Here is a 23,619-nt window from a genome sequence, read left to right on the forward strand (position 1 = left end):
TCCCAGTCTTCCTTCCTGCTCCACTGGCCTTGGTGTTGACTGGAAGGAGGGAAGTGGGGCGGAATGGGGCCAACTTTGGGCTAACAGGATCATGGGAGGGTCTGGAGGGTTGAGAGGCCTCATTCCATCACAAAAGGTTCACAGACCAACACGTGGTAGCCTATCTCAGGCCCTACCCATTGGTTTGGGCAACTTTGTGCTGGAGACGACTGATGGGAGCTGTCTCACCTTGGGGATGGGCAGGGGACCCAAGCCCAGAGGGTGCTGCCCCTGCCACCTGTACCTTGGGCTGTACCCAACTAGTCTAGCCGCCAAGCCTTGTGCCCAGGAACAGGCAAAGGCAGGCAGCAGGCGGCAGGTATTGGGGTAGCCCGGGTCTCCTATCCAGTGCCCCTCGCCAGAGCCTGTCCAAGTTGGAAGCCGGAAAGTCGGGGTTGAGGAGACTGAGCACTAGGGCTCTTCATCCTTCCCGAGGGGAGCTCACTCCATCACTCCCTCTACCTCTGCGCTAGACCCTTTCTGCCTTCCAGGGTTCGGCTTCCCTCCCCAGTCCCCATACGTGCCTAATGCCATGGATATTCTTGATGGCATAGCTGATCTCCCTTCGGAGTTCCTTCTCGTCAAACTCCATCTGTGTAGGAGACCAAGAGATGGCTGGTCAGGGCCTCTGTTTGTACTTGGGAGGTCAGGACAGGCTCCACCCCACTCCCAGGACTGGCACCAGGGCCTCTAGTTAAGTCAACCAACATACGTGTGAGAGAGTTCTAGGTAGGTGAGTGGGTGGGAGGGAGGTGAACCCTCCTGCCCCAGGGTGGGGGGCTGCCTACCTTGACCAACTCGAAAGGGAAGCGCTCATGGAAGATCCGGTTGATGCGGGCGCCCCCTGACAGTTCATAGGTGTCAATCTGGTCCCCTGAGCCTTCAATGCGCTTCTCAAAGTCTACAGCGAACTGCTGGACCATCCTGGGGAGAGTGGTGTCACCTGAGGGGGCAGCAGCAACCCAGTGCAGGGAGCCCAGGGAGAGACCCGGTGGTGCTGAAAGGCTGCAGGAGGGGCAGCTCCTCAATGGGGAGTCAGGGGTTGGGGAGGGCCTCACTGCAGCAGAGCCTTGGTCTTGCGTGCTGGGTCATCAGGGCGGAAGTTTTTGTACTCCTCCACCTCCTTCTCGATGGACAGCAGCTGGCTCTGGAGTTTGTTTCGCAGCCCTGGCAGCGTGTCCCGGATGTGGTTTGTCAGTTGCTGGGGGTAGGGGTGAGGAAAGCATGAAGACCATGGTCACAGAGACCCAGAAAGCCCACAGGACCAGGTAGGGACCAGGATGTCTGGGGCCCGTGTGGACGTGGTGAGGTGCAGAGCCACAGCCCTGCCCACCACTGCCCTGCCCACCGGAATGAAAGCTGCCTGGCACACAGTAGGTGCTCACAGAGGTGTTTTAATTGAACTAATGAGTCAGTAATGCCATTTTTAATAGAAGCCAGAAATTTAGATTTTTATTGGAAATCACCTGGTTTTGATTAATTCAATAGTGTTAGACACCACAAGAACCAGATGAAATAAATCAGGGGCAGTGATGACTGGAAGACTGCCCCCTTGTGCCCTCTAGGTTTAAGGCCTCCCTTAAGGTAATTCTCAAGTTCTGGGACTCTGGTTAGGTCACCCCACACAGTATCTCCCTGAAATGCACAATGACTGTAAGAAATGAGTCTTATCACAATTTTACAGATGTAGAAATAGAAGCTCAGAGAGCTGGAAAGTCTTGGTGGGTGAGGCGAAGCTGAGATTAGAAACAAGGTGTATGGCCTCCAGGGACCCCAACTTTGCCCCACGTCACACTGCCTCCCTACTGTCAACACACACACACACACACACACACCTCAGTGATTCTGGAAGCCTCATTCCAGGCATAGAAATATCCAAGGAGTCCCCTGGGATCACCTGTCCCCAGATCAGCCTCTCCCCATTTCAGAAGGTACAAAGGTCTTCAGCCAAGTACGCTCCAGTCCTAGCCCCTAAGCCCAAGCCCTCGTCAATGACACCCTCCATCCTGGCAGGGTGCCAGGGCTCCCTTCCTGGCCCCAGGAAAGGGGCAACGAAGCTCGGGTGCTACCTCACTGTGGGACAGTGGGCAACCCTCCCAAAATACACTTCAATGACTCTGTTCTCAGGCTGGTTTCCCAGACTTCATCCTGGCCTGAGCCCCTACCTGGTTGAGGACCTTCTGCAGGTAGGGCGTGCCCATGCGGTCAGCCAAGTGGCGGTAGGAAGGGTGGGAGAGGAAGAACTTGCGTTCAGCAGCCAAGGCAGCTGTGATATCTTTCTTACCATCGATGTCCTTCTGGCTTCGGTTCACGACTCCAATGTAGCCTGTGGGTGGGGTGGAGGTCAAGGGGCATTCAGTCTTGCAGGGAGTGAGGGGCTGGAGGTGAAAGGGAAGGGCTATCACGTGGGTCAGGGGCATGGCCTACCTACCTCTGCGCAGCGGGAGCAGCTTGTTCTCCAAAACATCGCGGGCATCTGTGCCCTCGTCCATCAGATCCAGCTTAGTGATGACCCCGATGGTTCGCTGACCTGGTGGGGAGGATGTGGCAGGAGAGGGCTGTCTACATCTGCACTCGCCCTCATACAGAAGACCCCAGGCACTCCCGATCCCACCACACTCCCGCTATCTCCCAGCCCTCTCCCTCCTTCACTCACTGCCTGCCTGTGCTCCGCCCCCATTCATTCTCCACGGTGGCCCAAACGACTTTTAAGGGCATAAATATGATCCCACTGCTATTCGCTTAGACCCTCCGGTGGCTCCCCCTTACCCTGTGAATAGACCCCCGGGGCCCTGCCTGTCGGCCGCCTGTGGGAACCTACCCTGGGGGTCCACCTCCTTGGCGACCTTGAGGGCATCAGAGTTGGCCAGGTCAGAGTTGGCCGGGGACACGGCCAAGATGAGGCAGTTCTCCTTGGTGACGAACTGCATAAGCATGTCCCGGATCTGGAACTCGATGTCAGGAGGTTGGTCCCCCACCGGGACCTTGGTCATTCCAGGCAAGTCCACTAGGGTCAGGTTCAGCACTGGACAGGGCGGCGAGAGGGCGGGCTCAAGGCGAGGGGCGTGGCCGTAGGCGGGGGGATTAAGGAACAGGGCCGGGTTTAGAGAGGACGTGTTTGGGGGCGTGGCCGTAGGTGGGTGGGGTTAGGGAAACGCGGAGGGCTAGAACGGAGACCCGTTAGAGGCGTGGCCAGAGGTGGGCGGAGCCACGGCTCGGTTCGGGGGCCAGAATACGACCTGCCGAGGAGTGAAGCCCGTGAGGCATCGGCTAAGGGGCGGGGCCAAGGAGACGGTTTCCTAAGGGGCGGGACTCGGCGAGGGAGCTGAGAGGCCGGGGGCGGGGCCAGGGTCAGATCTCACCGTGCGGCGAGTAAACGCGGAGGTTGATGGGCACTGGAGAGATGCCCTTGTTAGTGCCGGTCACCCGGTCGGTCTCAGCCTCAATCTCCAGGCGCACCTCTTCGAAGTCAGTGAATTTCTTCCCCTTGCAGTGCAGAAACTCGGCATATTCTGCCCCAGAAGGAGCCGGGCGCGGGGGAGAAAGCATCATAACCAAAGCTTTCCTGGGTCTCATCTCCCACTGGGAAAAGACCCCTCACGTACACACACACACACACACACACACACACACACACACAAAACACTGCCTTATTCTTGCTCCCCCGACAACAAGGCCTCCTCTCCGTCAGGCATTTTTATCCCTGCTGTTCAGATGAGGAATGAGGTCCAAAGAGGGGAAGCCCATACCTGTAGTAGCATTGACCAGCTGCAGGACCAGGGGGCGTCGCGTGACAATGCCAGAACCTCGGGGCAAGAAGTCCCTGCAGTGAATTGAGGGTGAGAGGAGAGTCAAGGTCTGAGGAGGCTCCCTGTGTCCCAGGGACGCCTGTCCTGCCACCGGGGGCCTCAAAGCTCCCCGGAAGTGCCTCACCACACCTCAGCCCAAGGGATTCATGAAGGGGAGAGGGCAGCTGAGAAAGGTGGAAAAGACCACCCTCAAGTCCTCTGGGTCACAGAATTTGTGAGTCTGAACTGACCCTCAGACCTCTCTCAGTCTGCCCTGTGTTGGTTCTGAGCCAACAGGAAGTCCCTGCCCCAACTCAATCACTGCCATTCAACTCAGGAGAAACTGAGGCATGAGGTGCCCCACCCCAATGCCCAAATGTCCGGTGGCCACAGAGTGGGTGCCAAGGAAATGGAGCTGCACTTCGTCCCCTCCTTTCCGCTGTGGGGAAAGGCAGGATCTCACTTCCCCTTTTCTGGCCCCATCTGGCTGGGGTTGAGGATGAGGGGGATGAGGGAAAGGAGGAAACAAGGAAAAGGACTCATGCTTCTTAAGTGCCTACCACATGCCAGGCTCTTTGTGGGCAATATTTCATGGACTCTACACAATAGCCTCACTAGGAAGACAGTATTATTATCCCCATTTTACAGATGAGGAAACTGAGGCTCAGAGATATTCATGTTGCCCAGCCTGTATCTACTAGACCCTGCAGTAGATCTGTTTGACCCTCTGGTGAAGGCTTTCTGCCCATCATCTCCCAGCAGACCCAGATCCCTTTGAATGACTGGACTGAGGGGGTCTCAAAGTCACTTCCTGCCTGTAGACCTGATGTCTATTCCTCAGACATCTGCTATGTCAATTTCAGCCTCAGCAGTCCTTCTGGCTAACTCTTCAGGGTGCCACTTCTCTCTGTCCTGTCAGCTCTTTTCATCACTCCACCTGTTTACCCACAGCCCCACCCAAGCCAGCACAAGGGTGATGTGGAGGCCTCTTCAGGGATCAGGCTACTGGGATTAGAAACAGGGGATTGCCAGGATTCAGGAAAGAGGGGAGCTAAGGGGCCACAGAGATCTCCTTCATGGTGAGGCACATGAAGGCCCAGGGAGGGGAAAGCATACACTCAAGATACTATAGGGCTGGGACAGAGCCAGAACAGAAACCTGGATGCCCTACCCGGAGCCCAGAGCCTGACCTGGACTCACAAAGCTTTCTGTGCCTCAGGTTAAGGGCAGAGTGTCCCCGGAACAACAGAATCAGCCCAGGCTTCTGGGTTCAAGGCCTCATCTGGGGGCCCTGGGGAGGGCTCTTCCATTCTCTGTCCTCACCCTGCCCCACCTCTGGGGAGAGCAGAGACTAATGAGGAGGAGTCAGCCACTTTGTGGGGAAGGAGCATGATAAATCCTGCATTTATCCATCATTTCTAGGTGCCAGGCAAATGCTTTTCATTTGCGCAAGACTGTGAGGTTCAGAAGGGCAGGGCTCGCACTTTTCCATTACAAGAGGTGCTTAATAAATGGGCACTGAGGGAGCGCGGGTTCAGTTCCTTGTCAGGGAACAGAGAGCTCACATGCCGTGTGGCATGGCCAGAAAATTACATTAAAAAAATGGGCGCTGAGGACTTCCCTGGTGGTACAGTGGATAAGAAGCCGTCTATCAATGCAGGCAGGAGATACAGGTTTGATCTCTGGTCAGGGAAGATTCCACATGCCACAGAGCAACTAAGCCAGTGCGCTACAACTACTGAAGCCTGTGCGTCTAGAGCCCGTGCTCCGCAACAAGAGAAGCCACCGCAGTGAGAAGCCTGAGCGCTGCTACGAAGAGTAGGCCCTGATCACTGCAGCTAGAGAAAGCCCGCGGGCAGCAGTGAAAACCCAATGGAACCAAAAATAAATAATAAAAGTGAACTGAATCCCCAAGTCCTCAAAAAGTGCTCTCATATGGAGAAGATAACTTTACGGATGAGGTAACCAAGGCCTCAGAGAGGTGAAATGACTCATTCAAAGTCACCCAGTCAGGAATGGCAGAGCCGGGGAATCAAACCCACTGCTGTCGGACCCCAGAGCCTGGGAACATCAAACTCTGCTGCCCTCTAAACCTGAGGAGCCAGACTTGGCTTTTTATGTAATTCAATTAAATTCAGTGTAGAACATATTTGGGAGCAGCTGCTCTGTGCCAGGCCCTGTGCTGGGCCCGGGGGATGGGAGGTGATGAGTCAGACGGTTCCCACCTCAAGGCACTCACAGCGTGGTGGGAGAGACAGACAAGTAAACAGATAATGTGATGCAGTGTGACATGTGCTGGAATGGAGGTGCACCAGGCAGCACAGAGGGGGCGGTGGTTAACTGGGGGGGGGAGGGACTTCCTGTCTCTGTCTTTACCCCTTACTCGTTGACTTCTTTGCAAGGGTGACCCTCTAGTACTTGGGACCCGCCCCCCAGGACTAGAGAGATAGGGCATCTCAGCTCACAGAGGCTGGGGAGGATATGGGGACCTGGGGTCTACCTTCTTCCCCACCTTCTCCTCACCCAGCAATACCATGGCAACAGTGGTTGCCATGGAAACTGCAGGCAGGGCTGGAAAGGATGGGACTCCCCACAGAGAGCCCCTCCCCAGGCAGAGACATGAACCTTCCCTGGAGCTCTAGCCTGAGAGCACCACCCCCCCTCACCCCTTTCCTGCACAGATGGACCCACTTGGCCCTGGCAGGCCTGAGGGGTGGAGGTCCCTGAGGTGCCACATAGAGGGTGTGGGGAACCCAGAGCCCAGCTGGAGGGGTGATCAGGGGTCTGGGCCAGCCTGCTCCGAGTTGCTGCCTCCCAGGGCTACTTAAAGGACAAGCAGCTTATGGGAAGCAGAGATTAGAGCACAGAGCATGTGTGGGAGCAGTGCCTACTCAGACCCAGATTTCCCAGGCTGGGGTGGGGATGGGTGCCCAGGTGGCGAGGGGCCCCATCTTGGCCCTGGCCCAGGCTCTCAGAATTCCCTGGGTGGCTTGTTCAAATGCACATTCCTCAGACAGGCTGGGTTAGAATCTTCAGGGTTGGGGGGCGCAGGGGAGGGGAGGAGGGCATCTGGATTCTAAACACAATCCCCATGTTCCCATCAAGTTTAAGGCTCCTGGCTTGGTGACGAGGAACCAGCGCCAGGCAGAGGCCCTGGGTTCGAGTCCTGACTTGGCCATTCCCCAGCCTGGTGCCCCTGGGCAAGTTGCTTCACCCTCAGGGCCTCAGGGTCCTCAGTTGTAAACCACATGATCTAAAGGAGGCATCATAAATGACCACACATGGCTGCACAATGATTCCTAGAGCCTTAGCCCATGCCTGGAACACAGTGGGCACTCAGCAGCTGGAGGGGGCTGCCAAGGAGAGCCTCCTGTCCTCAGCCCCCCTCCTTCGGAGAATCCTCCCAAAATTCAGCAAGGAATCCAAGATCCTGAAGAACCGTCTGCCTCACCTCCTCCAGGCACTGAATTGGATCTCAGGATCCTGACCACATAATGTTGGCTGGAAACGATGGACCTCAAGGAAGAGGAGTTTTCAGAGAACATCTCATTCCCTGTCATTGTCCAGGGGGTAGGACGGAGGCCCAGAGACGGGCAGGGAGCTATGAGGCCGCACAGCAATGGAAGGGATGGCTGAGATGGGCCCAGGACCCGGAAGCCTGCTTCTCAGCTAGGCTCATGCCTGGACAGGCAGTGATGAGCACAGCTGTTCCCACATCCAGACTCAGTGCCTCACTGGCCTCTGGATTCTCACGCTGGGCACAGGATTCTCATGCTGGGCACAGGATGGGCTATCGTAGGGGCTCAGGCAACCCTGGAAGGAGCAAGCATGGCTGAGCAACTCCACAGCTTCCTCCTTTCACCTGGACAGACTGCCCCATACCCTCAGTTAAAGTGCCCCCTGGGGACTTCCTGGTGGTCCAGTGGTAGGGGGCCTGGGTTCGATCCTTGATCAGGATCCTACATGCCACAACTAAACGATGACCCCCTTGTGCTGCAACTAAGACCTGGTGCAGAAAAATAAATAAATATTAAAAAAATAATAAGGTGTCCCCTGGCGCCTTCGCACTGGAGATTTGGGCCTGATCTGGTCTCCCGCCAGAGCCACCTCTGCACCTCCCACTAAGCTCCTGGTTTGCCCAAGAGAGGACAGAACAGGTGCTCAGAGAAAAGTGTGCCAGGCCCACCAGCCTCGACTGACGTGTGGGAGGGGTGGATGGGGACATGCCAGCTCCTCCCACTCATTTTGGACAGATGGTGGTTTCCTGGGGAGGCCTTGCCTTGCCATCTGCAGAGGTACCTTCAAACCTGAAGCACAGGGGGGATGAAATAAACACATCTCACCACCTCCAGGCACCACATACGGCCTATCTGAACTGGCACTGTCACCCCAGAGGGGCCTGGAGGAATTATACCCAGAGCTGCCACTCCTAGTCTGACAACTGCTCTGGGACCCTGGTTCCCAAGTCCTGCTGAGCTCAAATACCACCAGAAAGTAGCATGCTTGGGCTGGCGTGCGCCCAGCGGTGGTCATCCTTGTAAGTCTCTTGTTTCCTGGACTCTGATGTCAGACAGGCCCGGCATTGGATGTCTGAGCTGTGTGACTATGGATAAATCATCAGACGTCTCTGAATCTCAGTTTCCTTATCAGCAAAATGGGTTTCTGCGAGGCCTATATAACTTAATGTCTGTACTCAGGCATGGTAGCAATGACGAGAAATAAAAGTTGAGGGAGCTGAGCACACAGCCTGGGTTCCCAGGACCATGTCATCAATTGATGCTGCAGGGAGGGAGCTGGAAGATAGGTTTCCTGGGGGCTGGCCAGAAGAGTGGGTGGAGGCCAGAATATTTCCAGCCCAATCTTGCCTTGGAAGTGGAAGGGAAGGGGCCCAACAGACTGTGAGGTGCCTTCTGAAGCAGGGAGCCAGGGTGGAGGCGAGGGAGTGGGTGGGCCAAGAAATACAGTGGGGAGGAGGTGAGACTGCCCCCAGGCAACAAGTCCCTCTCTGTTCCTGCCGCCCCAGGAGGCCCTGGGCTGGCCCATGTCACACAGCCCATGAATTTCCAGCTGAGGTTTAAAGATTTCAGGGCAGCCCTGGCCTTAGCTTCCCCTGGTATTCTAATGTCCTGAGAGCAGGGCCTGGGTTGGCCCTCTTTACCACGGTATTCCCAGCACCCAGCTCAGAGCCTGGCACGGAGCAGGCGTTCGGGACACCCTTGTCGGCCAAAAGACTGATTGGAAGGAGTTTCTCCATTTTTCCCATCACCGCCCTCATTGTACAGATGTGGAAACAGGCATAAGAAAGAGGGTCGCCCAAGCTCACAATGCGAGTTGGTGACAGGGTAAGACTGCTGCCCTGGGCCCTGGATTCCAAGCCTGGCACTCTCCCCACAACAACCATTCTTCAATATTAAAGAAAACATGCCATCTTGCTTTTCACCTTATCCTTCCATCCCTCCTACCATTCTTCTTTGCCTCTTTCCTTCCTCCCTCCCTGTCTTCCTCCCCCCTCCCTCCCTTTCTTTCAAGTGTTGATGACTTTATACTTTCAAAACGGAAACGATTTCTTCTGCTCCTGCTTTAAAAAAATCATATGCTCTCTCATTAAATTTTTTTTCAGAAAATACATAAGATGTTGAAAAAATAAAAAGCCACCATCACCCCCAACACCTGGGCCTCAGCATTGTAAACATTTTTATCACTTATAAGAACAGTCATGGCAAACCCTGATGGATTGTTGATTGCTGGCCAAGGATGCTTCCGGGGGCTCTGAAATCTGCATCGTCACGAGGTTTCTTTCGGGGGTGATGGAAGTGGTCTAAAATTGGATTGTGATGATGGTTACACAAATATGCTAAAAATCGTTGAAGTGTGCACTAAAGATGGGCGAATCTTACAGCATGTAAATTCTACCTTAATAAAGTTGTTTAAGAAACCTGCAGCCTCTTGATTGATGCTCAAACGGCTGTGTGAGGTTGGCATGGCCAGTTTTCCCAACTTGAAGGGGAATAAGCAGGCTCAGAGAGACAAAGTCAGGTGCCCCTCATGGACCCGGGCTCTGAGCCACACTTGGGTAGCAGCTCTGTCTAACAGTTCAGCATGGACTTTTCCCAAGTCGCTCAATATGGAGTTACTTCTGGATCCTCATTTCTTTCATTTATTTCTCTGTGCTGGGTCTTTGTTGCAGCATGCAAACTCTTAGTTGTGGCATGTGGGATATAGTCCCCTGACCAGGGATCAAACCCGAGTCGCCTGCATTGGGAGCACAGAGTCTTAGCCACTGGACCACCAGGGAAGTCCCTGGCTTGTTATTTCTTACCACAAACAGCCTGAGGTGAAGGAATCTCAGCTCCACTAAATGATCTCCCTGCTCTGAACCTCAGTTTCCCCATCCATGAAATGGGACACAATACAGCAGCTCCCTCCTATGGCCAATGAGGGGATGTCTCGAGACCCTGACTGTAGAAGGATCTAACTAGCAGACTGCCCATTGGTGCTGTCGTGAGTCACCTGAGTGCCCATCCTGGGCTTGGTGCCTACGTGTGCCAGGGAGCATTGCATTCACCTGCTGAGATGTTTCTCCTCTTCTGGGCTGGTGGCCTCATTTCCCTGTGCTAAGATTGGGGACAAAAGAGTGGCACAGTGATAAACAGGTAAAACGTTCATAATAACCTTGGTTGGATCTCCTCTGCCAGGAGCTCTCAGCCCAAGGTCAAGGGCCTCTTTCTTCCTCTGTGGTCCCTCATTCTGGGAGAAAACTGAGTCCTGCCCCACACGCCAAGGTCACGGGTTCGAGGGTGGTCAGGGAAGGCATCCTAGAGGAGGTGTTGGCTGATGTGAGATCTGGAGGTTGAGCCAGTGAAGGAAGAAGACAGAGGTGGGGTGAGGCACCTTCCTGGCAGAGAGAATAGGAGAGTGAGGGAGAGGGACAGCCCATTTCCGCATGAGCTGTAAGATACTTAGGTGGCCCCCAGAGGGGAAGCCCAGCTGGGTACGGCCAGCCTCAGGGGCCCAGCTCAGGAGATAAGGCCCTGCTTGGAGGGCAGGGAGCTAAGAAGGGCTTCAAGCAGAGGCATTGGATTGGGAAGCCCTAGAAAGTTCTGAGCTGCCCGACGGAGAATAGCAAGAGAGGAGTCTGTCCTGGGTGTTGGGTAGGACAAAGGTGATGATGGCCCAGGCACAGAAGGGATGGACTCGGGCAACACCCGCAGGGTCTGTAGGCCGCACTGGATGGGGAGGATGCGAGAGGAGCTGGGACCCGACCCTGGGCCTCCGGCTGGGGCACTGGGAGGGCGACAGAGGATGAGCTGGTTGGATGGCATCACCGATTCAACGGACACGAGCTTGGGCAAACTCTGGGAGATGGTGAGGGACAGGGAGGCCTGATGTGCTGTGGTCTGTGGGCTTGCAAAGAGTCAGACACGACTTGGTGACTGAACAACAACATAGGAATTCCAAGTTGCTAGAGCTGACTGCTGCAAACGGTTGGTACTCCTTAGCCAGAGTTCAGTCCAGGAAGGGGGCAAGAGTGCCCGAGAGACAGCCAGGAGAGCAGAGGAGGAGAAGCCGAGGTGTATGGAGAGGCACGCACGGGGGTTGGGGTGAAGAGGGTGGACATTCACATGGAGACAGAAGACCCATGCTGGTTCCTGTCCTGCCTCCGATGCACCGCTGTGTGACTTCAGGCAGGTCCCTTACCCTCTCTGTGCCATTTCACCACTTGAAAACTGGGGATGATGCTCCTCCTGCTAAGAGGTTGCTGGTTCCAAGAAGACGATAAGCAGCACTGCCCTTGGGCCTGGGGGCTCGGGGCCCTGAGCTTGGGCCCCATCCTTGCTGGGATCTCTGGCCTCACCTTCCCATGAAGCAAGGGGTTCCTGGGGACGGAGGGAAGGTGCCCAGCTGGAGCCTGTACACCCCTCCTTGTCATTGTTGTTTTGGTTGCTCAGTCAAGCCTGACTCTTTGCGACCCCATGGACTGTGGCCCACCAGGCTCTCTGTCTATAGGATTTCCCAGGCAAGAATGCTGGAGTGGGTTGCCATTTCCTCCTTCAGGGGATCTTCCTGACCCAGGGATCAAACCCGGATCTCCTGCACTGGCAGGTGGATTCTCTGCCACTGAGCCACCAGGGAGGCTCCTGTGCAGCCCTCCTAGGCCACACTTAAGTGCCCTGGAACTTTCTCTCAGTCTCAAGTGTACCTCTAGGTTCTTTCCCACCTGCGGGCTGCCCTCAGTGCGAGGAGGCAACCTCGAGGCTAAGGCTGATAGAGCTGGAAGATGAGGGCAGCCCAGGGAGTCCCTACCCCATCTCAGAACTGAGGAGTCTGAAATTCTAAATTCCACACCATCCTGCCAGGTTGCTTTGAAGGTGTGTTTGTCAAGGTGGGAGGGCAGAACACACTGTAGTTAGCAATTCCTTAGCTTGATTTATAACGGGAATATTTAGACATACGGCACATGGGCTCCACTTCTGCCTCCTGTTCCAGGCCTGGTAGCACTGCCTCAGTGACTGGCAGCCTCTGCTCCCACCTGACCCCTCCGCACTGGCCTGCCTGTGTCCCCTCCCTGTTTCTGACCCTCCGACCCCAGCCAAGGCAGGGAAACTCGATTCTCCTGACGCCGGGATCAGATGCTGTCTGCCAGAGTCACCTTTCATTCCCAGTTCCTTGGGGCCACTGGGTGGGGCAGGGGGTTGGAGAAGATGTCCTCTGGCAGGGATGGGCACACAGGTCTGGCTGAGGGCATGTGCCAGGAGCATGCTCTGGGCAGGGAGGGGCACAGCATCATGGGCTCTCTGGGTCGGGGTGTCTGAAGGGCCCAAAGCGCCTCCCAGACCAGCCTGATCTCATTGCGATCTCTGTTCCTCACTGCCCTTCTCTCCTCCGGGTTCCACCTCTGGCTTTCCTCAGGGGGGACCCTGCTCCTGGAGTGGTTCACTCTTTTGCCTGACCAAGTCCTATTTTCGCTCAGGTGCAGACCTAACTGCTCAGATGCCTTCTCTGGCCCCCTGACGACTCCTGCTCCCTACAACATCAGGCTCCTGGTACCCTTCTTCAAACCCACAACATAAGAGCTGTTTGTGTAATGCAGCCTCTGTCTGTCCCGCTCAGCTGTGAGTCCCCCGAGGACAGGGATGGGTCTGGCTTGTTCACAGCTCTATCCTCAGGGCCTGGCGCACTGCAAGTGCCAAGGAGATGTCAGTTCCCTCCGCCCCTCTACTTGCGATGTCTCAATTATGTCTTAATCCTCTTTGGCCTCAGTCTCCGAATCTGGGAAATGCGATGTAGCCTGACGTGTTCAGAGGAAGAGACAGATTCTAGTAGTGGAGAATGGTCTGTCCCCCATGGCAGGGGCTGGGGCTGACCAAGAGAAGGGCTCTCAGAGGCCAGAGACTGGCACAAGGTCTGTGCTGGGACCAGAATGCAGACACGGGGGATTGACAGGAGGCAGGGGGCCTGAGCAAAAGGCTTCCCAGCTGGCTCAGGGGTAAAGAATCTGCCTGCCAACACAGGAGCCATAGGAGATGCTGGTTCGATCCCCGGGTTGGGAAGATCCCCAGGCTGCAGTCAGTCCATGGGGTTGCAAAAAGTTAGACACGACTCAGTGACTGACCAACAACTCAGTAAGCCTGAGCTGGGGTAGGCAGAGTCAGCAGAGGAAACCAAAACCCTATCCCCCAGGCTGCCCTTTGGACTCTGGGCAGAGGCTCACTCACCAGGCTCCCTGCCCCACCTGCATCCTTGCCTCTCCTCCCAGCTGGTATCTATGCCCAGGCAGGAACAGAATGAGCACGTCCTCTGGGCCAGACCTGACCCTGAGTGCTTTACGGGCATGATGTCAACACTCGCCACAGTCCCGTGATGGAGGTGCTATTATTATCCCCATTTTACAGATGAGGAAATAGCAGCTGGGCAGGGTTTAAAAAACATGCCCAAGTTTGCCCAGAGTGTAAGTACCAGAGCTAAGCTGCAAACCCAGGTCTGATTCCAGAGCCTGAGCACTCAGCCCCTCTGTCACACTCCTGCTGGCCCTGGCCTGCCCGGGGGGCCAAACAGGAGGGAAGATGGGCAGTGCCCGATAGTCAGCATGCCTGGGCCTCAGAGTGAGTGAGGCCAGGGGTGCTGGAGCCTGGAAGCCTATCCCAGGACACCTGACTTGGTGCCGGATGGGTATAGTGGGGAAGGGGCACGCAGCTGGGGGCAGATGAAGGGAAACCTGGGGCCCCAGACATCTGCTCACAAAGTGCTGGGGTGTCCGGGGGCCCACGCACACTCCACTGTCTGCACTCACCACCGAGATGATCTCATCTATGCTCACGACTTGACATCCCATCTCTTCCAAATTTATATTTCCAGCCTGCCTTCCCTCTGAGCTTCCGACTTGCATCACCACACTGCCCACCTGACATCTCAGACTCAATGAGTTCAAAACCAAACTCCTGATCTTATCCTCCGACCCCCAGCCTGCTCCTCCCAGACTCCGTTAATGGTACCAATGCCCACCAGGGTCGAGGTGCTAAAGTCATCCTGGATTCTTCTTTCCTTACCTTCTACATCTCATCCCCCAGCAGGTTTTGTGGGACCATCCTCCAAAATACATCCTGAACTCCACCGTTCTCCCCTTCTCTCTGCTAACGCCCTGGTCCAGACCCTCTTTGCCCAGCGCAGCAGCCTCTGCTCCTGTTTCCTGTCCCCCTTCCCAAGTCACACACATGCTGGAAGCAGCTCAAGTCATTCCACTACTTATGAGCTTCTGATAATAATGAAAACAAACGTAGTTCCTCAGCTTAATCTGAGGCCCCTGCCTACCTCTCCCATGCTGTGTTCACTTTGCTCACCAAACACCAGCCACAGTGCTTCCTTTCTGTTCTTCAGATACCAAATTCGTTACTGCCCCAGGGCTTTTGCATGTGCTGTTCCATCAGCCTAGAATGCTTCTCCCCAAATAGTCACATGACTTCTTGTCCCTCAGTTCTCATCTCAGATGCCACGGATTCCCAGACACCTTCTCTGACCTCCCTGTGGAAAGTGGCCCTTTTCACTCCTAGCGTTGACTATGGCCCCCAGTTTTCTTCTTCACGTACATCTGCTGGATGGCTGAACGAATCAACCTCAGTCTTCCTTTCTGTAAAAGGGAGACAAAGAAAAAGCATAGACCCAGAGCAGCCCTGCCAGGGTCCTGGGCAGCTGCCTGGGCCACCGCCACTGCAGAGATGACAACAGGGCCCTCTTGGGTGCCCGGAAGCCTGGAGCAGCCTCTGCTTCCTCTGATATATTTTCCACTTCCTCTCCATGGGGGGTTGACTCCCGGGAAACCCCAGGAGATAGGGCGGCTGTTACCATGCACACGGGTCTGGGGACCTGGTCCAGGGTGGAGAGGTGGGGATCCATGGCGAGGCAGACTGTGGGGACCCCAGTGGACCTGTGTCCCACTCCAGTCCTGGTCTCCTCACTAGCTTTCATGAGAATCAATTGATGCATTCCCGTGCATGCCACTGCATGCCGGGCCCCTACTCTGCCCCAGACCTGCAGTATCCTCCCTGAGTATCCTCCCACGGGGCCGCAGTCAAAGGCTATTGGATTGTGGAGGGCAACGAGAGGGTCCAAGCCTCTGGGGGCAGAGTCTGAATCTCACTTGACCCCTCAACAAGCTAACAGTTGCAGAAGTCAGCTGTGGCTGGCCTGCTGTGCTGTCTACCCCAGGTACCTCTCTCGGTTGGATGGTGGACTCCGAGAGGGCAGTGGCTAGGTCTCCTGGCCCACACAGGCCCCAAACCTAACTGAACATCAATATCTCCCTTCCATGTGTCTATAAAAGGGGGCTTTTACACTCGTGAACTTGCTGGAGCCCCATACCCATGTCTCAGGAAGGCAGAGCAGCAGCTGGCAGTAGGCCCATTCCTCAGATGGGGAAAGTGGGGGCCCATGCAGCTGCACGTCCCTGTGTTCAGTGCTGAGTTGGGCTCTTAGAGGTGGTGCGGGCCCCAGATTGGAGCCTGACAGACACGGTCCTTCTTGGCCCTGTGACCTTGGACAGGGTCTCTAACCTCAGTGCCTCAGTTTCCTCCCCTGCAGGGTGGTCATCACAGTACCCGCCTCAAGGGGCTCTTGTGACCTGTCCCATATAGCCTGGCAGGAGGCACAGGGGAAGGGCCCGGCAGACGGTGGCTGAGGTCAGCTGCCCTCTGGTGCCCCCTGCCCAGAGCACGCAGCAGGCACGGAGCATGTGTGAGTAGAGGGGGGAAAGGCAGGCCTGTGGTTTGTACCCTGAAAAGTGCAGGATGTCCACGACTGTCATCTAAAGCATGATGGGCTCAGGGGCTGTATTACCTCCAGGGTCCTCCCACCCCCCTCGCTCTGACTGTCAGGCCATAGGGACAGGGACCATCTCTGTGTCTCTTGTCTGCATCTCTGCAGCTCTGGGGGGAGGTGGGGTCACATGAGCAGGAAAGAGGTTCTCTGGAAGCCCTTCCCTGGGAGACAGACGGCGCCCCCCCTGCTGATCAGATGGGCCCAGCCGCCCCCACAGTGGCTCTCCCACGTCCCACAGATACATCGTTCAGTGCAGTATCCTTCTCTCTCACCCCTGAGGCTGACACTGGGCCTTCCCAGGTCATTTGAGGCGCGGGGACAACCATCCAGTCTAATCGCCCATATTAGAGATGGGGAAACTGAGGCTCAGAGAGGGCAGTGACTCGCTGGAGATTTCACAGCAGAAATGGCTTGGGACCCGGGATGTCTCAGCCCAGAACTGCCATCCCTGGGATGGGGGGAGGAGGAAGCCCTCTCTGCCTGCCTCCCTCTCTGGCACAGGTCATCCGCTTCTTTACCCATGAAGGTCATTGGAAGAAAGCTAGGGTTTCTGAAGGAGGTGAGGAAGGCAGATGACAGAGTGGGGAGGTCAGCGGCAATTCTCTTGCCTCCTCCCTCAGTCTGCCCAGCCCCCCCAACTCCGCCTCCAGCCCCCCCGGGAGAGCGCCGGCCTCTCTCTCCTTCTCAGCCCCCGGAAAGCCCATCTCTGTCTCCCCTTCTTGGGGAGAGCCTGGGGGGTGGTCACGACCCTGCCTGCCTCCCTAAACCCAGGGCTCTTTGTCTTGGTGGTGGCCCCTGACTCCTTGCCACCTGGCCCTCCCGGCGCCTTGTGGGATCCGAGGCAGGAGGGGGATTAGGTCGTGCAAATGGCTCCCCCCACCCCTCCCAGCCAGCCCGCCTCCCTCCCTGTCTTAGTCATCTCTATACTCCACCGCTTTCTCCCTCCATTCCAATCCCTCTGCCAGGCCACGGGGAGGACGACACTGACAGGCGCCCCCCCCCTCCCCCCCAACTCAGGGGCGGCGGCAGGGCAAGGGGCCGGCGGCTCGGGGAAGGCTCAGAGGCGCTGGCTCCCCCCACCCCTCTTCCTCATCCTGCAGTCGCGCCTCCCCCCTCTTCCGCGCTGCGCACGGATGGCGGCCGGAGCCGCAGAGGTGTGTGTGACGGGGGAGACTGTATCTGGTCCCCGATGCTCAAGGGGCCATGTCCTCTCCCAGGGGCGACGGGAGGGGTGTCCCCCCACCGCAGTCCAGGAATCCCCACGAGAGGAGGGGGAGCTGTCCACAGAGCCTGGGGGCACAGGCCCAGGGGTGCTGCCCGCTTCAAGAGACCCCCCCAGAACCGAGGGGAATCATGCAGGCCCCTCGGTACCCATGAGGGGTTCGGGGTGGGGGAGCAGCCCTTTGCCCGAGTCTGCTGTCTTCCTAAAGGATGGAGCAGAGGAGAGGGGCGTGAGCCCGCGGCCGCAGGCTTGACGTTTGCGGCCCAGCGTGGGTGAGGGGGGTGGAGGGCGCTGCGCCCCCGAAGGGCTCTCGTCGCGGGGGAGGGCCGCCTCCTCCTTCTGGCTGGAGGTGGGGGCGGGGGGGGCCGAGCTGTCCGCCGTGCAGCGCCAGGGGCTCCGAGGTCCCGGCGCCGTCGGGGCCGGGTCCCGAGACCCGGAGGACCCGGGCGCGAGGAGTCCGCGTTCCAGGGGCGCGCCGCTTCCTACCTGCCTACGAAATTCTCGAGCACCGAGCTCTTGCCGGCGCTCTGGCCGCCCACCACGGCGATCTGCGGCAGGTCGAGGTCTGCGTTCTGGCCGATGGCGGAGAAGGCATCCTGCAGCCGGTTGACCAGCGGGATGAGATCCTCCATGCCACGGTTGCCCATGGCTGCGGCTGGCCCAGCAGGCTGCGATCCGGCCGCCGCTTGGGCTCCCGGCTTCGGCTCCGCGGATGCAGCAGCGCGCTCCGACGCTTTTCTGCGCCGCGGGTCCCCCCGCCCCTCGGGGATCGGAGCGCCGCGCTGCGCCGGGGTGCCGCGAGGGGGCGCCCGCAGCGCAGCGGGTAGGCAGCCGTGCGCAGGCGCCGCCCGTGGCACTATGGGGACTGTAGTTTTCAACTTCTGCGGCTTTTGGGGGCGCTCGAGCCGTGTCTGGGGGAGGCACAGATGCTGCATCGCACGTTATCTTTCCTGGAAACGGGCAAGGTCTCCTAGGTGCCCTTAGTACCAGACCCCTTGGAGAGTAGTCGTGGCTGCCTCACTCCCTCTTACAGATGGGGAAACTGAGGCTTGAAGGCACGGCCTCCTCCAAGGTCATAGTCTTCTGACCTTCAGTTTCACTCGGCTTCATTGCCTTCTACTTTAGGTTGTAACACTAATTTATCTCCTGCATTTCTCTTCCCGCCTTTGGGCCTCAATCTCCCTGTTTCTAGAAGGAAAAGATATAGAGCATTAATTTAACAAATATTTACTGAACACGTACTGTAAGCCATATCCTGTTCTAGGCGTTAGAGATATAGCAGTAAACAAGACAGACCAGGTCTCTACCCTCATAGATCTTACAGTGGAGACAGACAGTAAATGAATAAACAGATAAAGGAAACAGTACAAGTGAAGATAGTGTATACTAATGACACGAGAAATAAACAGCATATGAAGAGTTCTCTTTAGCCTGGCAGGTTAGGAGGGTTCTCTGTGGAGGTGACAGTTGAGAAGAGACCTGAATGATGAGAAGTAGCTGCTGCTGCTGCTGCTAAGTCATTTCAATCGTGTCCGACTCTGTGCGACCCCATAGACAGCAGCCCACCAGGAGAATCCACTGTCCCTGGGATTCTCCAGGCAAGAACACTGGAGTGGGTTGCCAGTTCCTTCTCCAATGCATGAAAGTTAAAAGTGAAAGTGAAGTTGCTCAGTCGTGTCCGACTCTTAGCGACCCCGTGGACTGCAGCCTACCAGGCACCTCCGTCCATGGGATTTTCCAGGCAAGAGTACTGGAGTGGGTTGCCATTGCCTTCTCCGAAAAGCAGCTAGCCAGGCCAAATGAACAGCAGGTACAAAGGCCCTGACACTTGGAAGGGTCTTCTTGGGACAGTTGGAACGTCTTGTCCTGGTAAGTGAAGTCTTCTCCCCAAACCATCAGGGTGGTGGTAAAACAGTAGGGCTCGAATCCAGGACTCTTGAAACCCTACCCTATTTATTTTTTTCACATAGAAAGACCATGGGACCCCAAGCCAAGTTGTCCACCTCTGCATTTAAGGAACCTAACTGGGACTTCCCACAAGGAGACTAGGGAAGAGAGAACAGAGAACAGAGAGAGAACCCTGGAGAACAGAGGAGCCTGGAGAGCTACAGTCCATGAGGTTGCAAAGAGTTGGACATGACTTCGAGACTGAGCAACAGCAGCAGCCCTGTTCTACTGGGGGTCAGTAGGTCACCATCTGTGAACAGAGTCGGGGCCACTGCTGGGAGATCAGTAGTCTGTAAATTGGAGACTGTGGTTCATTCACTCATTTAAGACATATTTATTAAGCCAGGAACTTTGCTAGACCTCAGAGATAAAGCAGGGAGCAAAATGGATGAAGCCTTTACCTTCATGTGGCTTATAGTCTAGTAGAAAAAGAAGGACAAAGTACAAATGAGCCAATGAATATGACTGTCAGATAGTCATGAGTACTTTGGAAAACAAGAAAGCTGGAGAAGCTGGAGGTGGGGGCTGTGTTGCTGTTTTGCATATAGTGGTTGGAGGAGGATTCTGGGAAGGTAAAAATTTGAGCAGACCTGAAGGAAGTACGGGAGTAACCCATGTGGACATCTGGGGAACATCTGGGCAGAGAGGAAAAAGCGGATCCCATTCCAAGAGCCTGACCTGGGTCTTAGATGAGCTGTGTGATCCAGGTTCCTCCGTATCTTTGAGCCTCAGTGATCTAATCTGGGTAATGGGGATAATGATAGACTGGAATGCCCGTGAAGGGCATGGCCCCGGCCTGAGGCTCAGGCTACCCTTATTAAACCACTGCTTTGAGAATGCTGATGATCACAACCTTCCAGAGAGCTGGATGTGGATGTGGAACTGCACATCCTGTGTGGCTGCTCCCAGCCAGCCCGTTGTTATGCTCTGAGAACCAGAGAGGGCAGAGATGAAGCCTGGATTGGTGCCATTCATTTATTTAGAGGGTGCCAGTTACACTCTGCCTAGAGGGGCGCCATTGTGGCTGGTTTGTTTTTCCTAATTACAGTAGAGAAACATATTGTATTAATCAGAATTTACACAGTATTTGAAAACTTCTGATCATCCTTCCACCCAGAGATAACCACTATTTAGAGTTTATTCTCTGGTTTATCCCATGTATATTCATTTTGTTTTTTACAGAAATGGGATCATACTATAAATCCTGTCTTGCTGAATCACCCATGCCAGACGAGCAGCCTGGGTATCACCCTGAGTTGGTCAGAAATACACAATCTCATGCTTCACTCATGACCTGCTAGATCACAACCTGCATTTAACAAGAATCAAGAGCCCCGGAGATTCCTGTGCACAGGAATCTCATCAGAGCTGGAGAAGCTCTAATATATATTATTATATGCAACTTGTTTTTTTTTAGCAACAGTAAGTCTTTGAGGTCTCTCAGTGTAAGAACAGATTGGTCAAGTTCCTTGTTCGCAAATGCATAATTTCCCGCTGTTTGGTAGTGCTTTGGTTTTGTTCTCGGGTTCGGTGAAAATGATTGTGCCAGGCTTGAAGAATGGATGGATAAAATGCCACTTGGGGGTGTGTGTGTGGAGAAGGGTTGATGTTCTGGGCAGAGAAATCAGCATAAGCAAAGGCATGGAATCAGAAAGGAAATGAACCTGATATCTACATATCTCATTCCCATGGGGCTTCCCAGGTGGCTCAGTGGTAAGGAAACCTCCTGCCAATGCAGAAGATGCAGGAGACAAAGGTTCAATCCCTGGGTCAGAAGATGCCCTGGAGGAGGAAATGGCAACCCACTCCAGGATTCTTGCCTGGGAAATCCCATGGACAGAGGAACCTGACAGAGCTACAGTCCATGAGGTCAGAAAGAGTCGGACATGACAGCGACTGAGAGCACGCACACACACACACACACACACACACACACACACACACACACACTCATTCCCACAGGGCTTGGTGAGGACCAAAGGAGGGATGCTGCAGATGGTTCTCCCAGGTGCTGAGAAGCTGGGAGTCCCGAAGGCCAATGAGTTAAATGAGAGAAGTGGCTTTGACCCTCTATTTTGAGCCCTAATGAGGGAGAATTCTCTCTGGAGCCCTTGAAGCTGTAACCACCACTGTACCGGCAGATCAGCAACAGGAACACTCATTGGACATTTCTCCCTGGGCCAGATTACTGGGCTGAGAGAGTCAACCCTCAGGACGGGGGAGGAGTTCCTATTAGTTCTCCTTGACAGATGAAGCAACTGAGGCGCAAAGAAGAATGTGGCTGAGGGCACAAAGCCAGAAAATGATGGGGTGAAGATGTGAATGGAGCTTGGTGAGACTCTGGGCTTCCATGTTTATAGCCTATACTGCACCAGCTGTTGTAATCTGCATGCTTTTAATGCACATGAAATGAAATGCTAGTCCCTTCTGATGGGGTTTTTGTTGGGCATACAGCAGGTGCTCAATAAATGCTGACTGTATTGAATTTCTCAGTGGCTTTATTATGCAGCACTTGAGCCAAGCCATTATATTTAGTCATGACGTCTGCTCAGAGTCTGGCCCTTTGGATTCATTCATTCTTCAACAGGCTTTTAAGAAAAATGTTTACTTATGTATTTGGCTGTGCCAGGTCTCAGCTGTGGCACGTGGGGTCTTCAATCTTCGTTGCAGGTGTGATCTTTTTTTTCAGTTGCTGCATTCAGGATCTTTAGTTGTGGCATGTGGGATCTAGTTCCCTGACCAGGGATCAAGGCTGGGCCCCCTGCATTGGGAGCTTGGAGTCTTAGCCACTGGACCACCAGGGAAGTCCCTCTTCAACAGGTATTGATCAGGTACTTCATGCCAGGCCTCAAACAAGACATAAGGGGATGAAGAGGTTAGCAAGATGCAGAAGTTGAACCCTCCTAGAATGTGGATCACAGGGGAGAGAAAGACAAGAAAGTAGTCCAGGTGGATGAAGCCAAGACACCTGGCTGTGTCAGGCAAGGTCACTGTGGAAGCCAGCTGGGCCAGGCTGGGGCTCCACATAGTGCCTTTCTCCGTGTGGCTGGGGGCTGGGCACCAAGATTTCCCAGGGGCTTTGGGGCACCAGTGGTCCAGGCATCTGTGCTTGCACTGCCTCATCTTACAATGAGGAGCTCCCCATAAGTCTGGAACAAGGCACATACTCTTGTGTACTGAGGATCAAGGGTACAGTTCCGTTGCTAGACTGCCCGGTGTTCAAATCCCACCCCAACCACTATCTAACCCAGTGACCTTGGACAAGTCATTTCACCTACCTGGACCTCAGTTTCTGCATCTGCAAAAAGGGGATAAGACTATTAACGATCTCATAGGGTTATATGAGGAGGATTCAATGATGTAATAATTCAGAGAAAATATGAGAACAGTGCCTGAAACAGTGAATAATTAGAGCCACGATTACTGTGATTATAATCATCATTACCACTGTACTGTCTAAAGAAACTTCAACCTCATGAAGGTAGCAAAGGATGTCACCTCTTTTTTTTTTTAATTTATTTTATTCATTTAGCAGTGCCGGGCCTTAGTTGTGGTATGAGAGATCTTTAGTTTCGGCATATGAATTCTGAATTGCAGCATGTGGGGTCTAGTTCCCTGAGCAGGGATCGAACCTGGGCTCCCTGCATTGGGAATGTGGAGTCTTAACCACTTGGCCAACAGGGAAGTCCTGGGCTGTCACCTCTTGGTGGGAAGGTTAAAGGATTGTAGACACGCCAGGATTTGTCCAGGAGAGACAGAGCTAGGTCTGGAGGCATGGATTGGGGGCCAACTCTATCCCTGGATGGCTCAGTTTGTGAGAATCTCAGGCCCCAGTGAGCCCTAGAGTCCAGTTATTCCCCATGTGGACAGAGAGCTTTGAGGATATATCTGACAATCAAGAAAGGCCTCTTGGGCTTCCTTGGTGGCTCAGTGGTAAAGAATCCACCTGCTAGGGCAGGAGACATGGGTTCGATCCCTGATCTGGGAAGATCCCACATGCTGCAGAGCAACTAAGCCAGTGCACTCAACTGTTGAGCTTGTGCTCTAGAGCCGGGGAGCCACAGCTACTGAAGCCCACGCGCCCTAGAATGTGTGCTCTACAAAAAGAGAAGTCACTGCAAGGAGAAGCCCGAGCAGCACAACGAGAGAGGAGCCCCAGCGTGCTGCAACTTCAGAAAAGCCTGCACAGAAACAAAGACTCAGAATAGCCAAAAGTAAATACATAAAAATTTTTAAAAGGAGTTAAAAAAAAAAGAAAGGCCTCCTGAGAAGGTGATGTTTGAATGGAGCAGTGAAGACTGGACAGGAATC

At 55.0% G+C, this 23,619-nt stretch overlaps 1 protein-coding gene and 1 long non-coding RNA gene across 19 annotated transcripts in view; one reads left to right on the forward strand and one right to left on the reverse strand.

The window, feature by feature from the left end:
• Window positions 1–18,132, reverse strand: part of DNM1 (dynamin 1) — a 43,524-nt gene extending 25,392 nt beyond the window's left edge. For all 18 annotated transcript variants that reach the window (XR_015136272.1, XR_015136273.1, XR_015136271.1 and 15 more), the window contains exons 1-9: window positions 17,848–18,132; window positions 3,789–3,862; window positions 3,402–3,551; window positions 2,861–3,064; window positions 2,471–2,569; window positions 2,205–2,365; window positions 1,098–1,240; window positions 828–963; window positions 564–631 (exon numbers count right to left, since the gene is read on the reverse strand). Coding sequence is in view for 14 of the 18 variants with exons in the window: in XM_086324871.1 (XP_086180997.1) it covers window positions 564–631; window positions 828–963; window positions 1,098–1,240; window positions 2,205–2,365; window positions 2,471–2,569; window positions 2,861–3,064; window positions 3,402–3,551; window positions 3,789–3,862; window positions 17,848–18,008 (1,196 nt within the window). In the remaining 4 variants the exon portion in view is untranslated. The remainder of the gene's footprint in view (window positions 1–563; window positions 632–827; window positions 964–1,097; window positions 1,241–2,204; window positions 2,366–2,470; window positions 2,570–2,860; window positions 3,065–3,401; window positions 3,552–3,788; window positions 3,863–17,847) is intronic.
• A 1,192-nt stretch (window positions 18,133–19,324) lies between these two features.
• LOC147362474 (uncharacterized) lies at window positions 19,325–21,793 on the forward strand. Its single transcript, XR_015136289.1, has 2 exons — window positions 19,325–19,542; window positions 20,491–21,793. It is a non-coding gene; the product is annotated as an uncharacterized LOC147362474 (long non-coding RNA).
• Window positions 21,794–23,619: the final 1,826 nt, after the last annotated feature.

The sequence above is a fragment of the Bos grunniens genome, chromosome 11 (assembly GCF_055505025.1).
Source record: "Bos grunniens cultivar Pamir isolate PY7600 chromosome 11, Bosgru_T2T1.0, whole genome shotgun sequence".
NCBI lineage: Eukaryota > Metazoa > Chordata > Mammalia > Artiodactyla > Bovidae > Bos > Bos grunniens.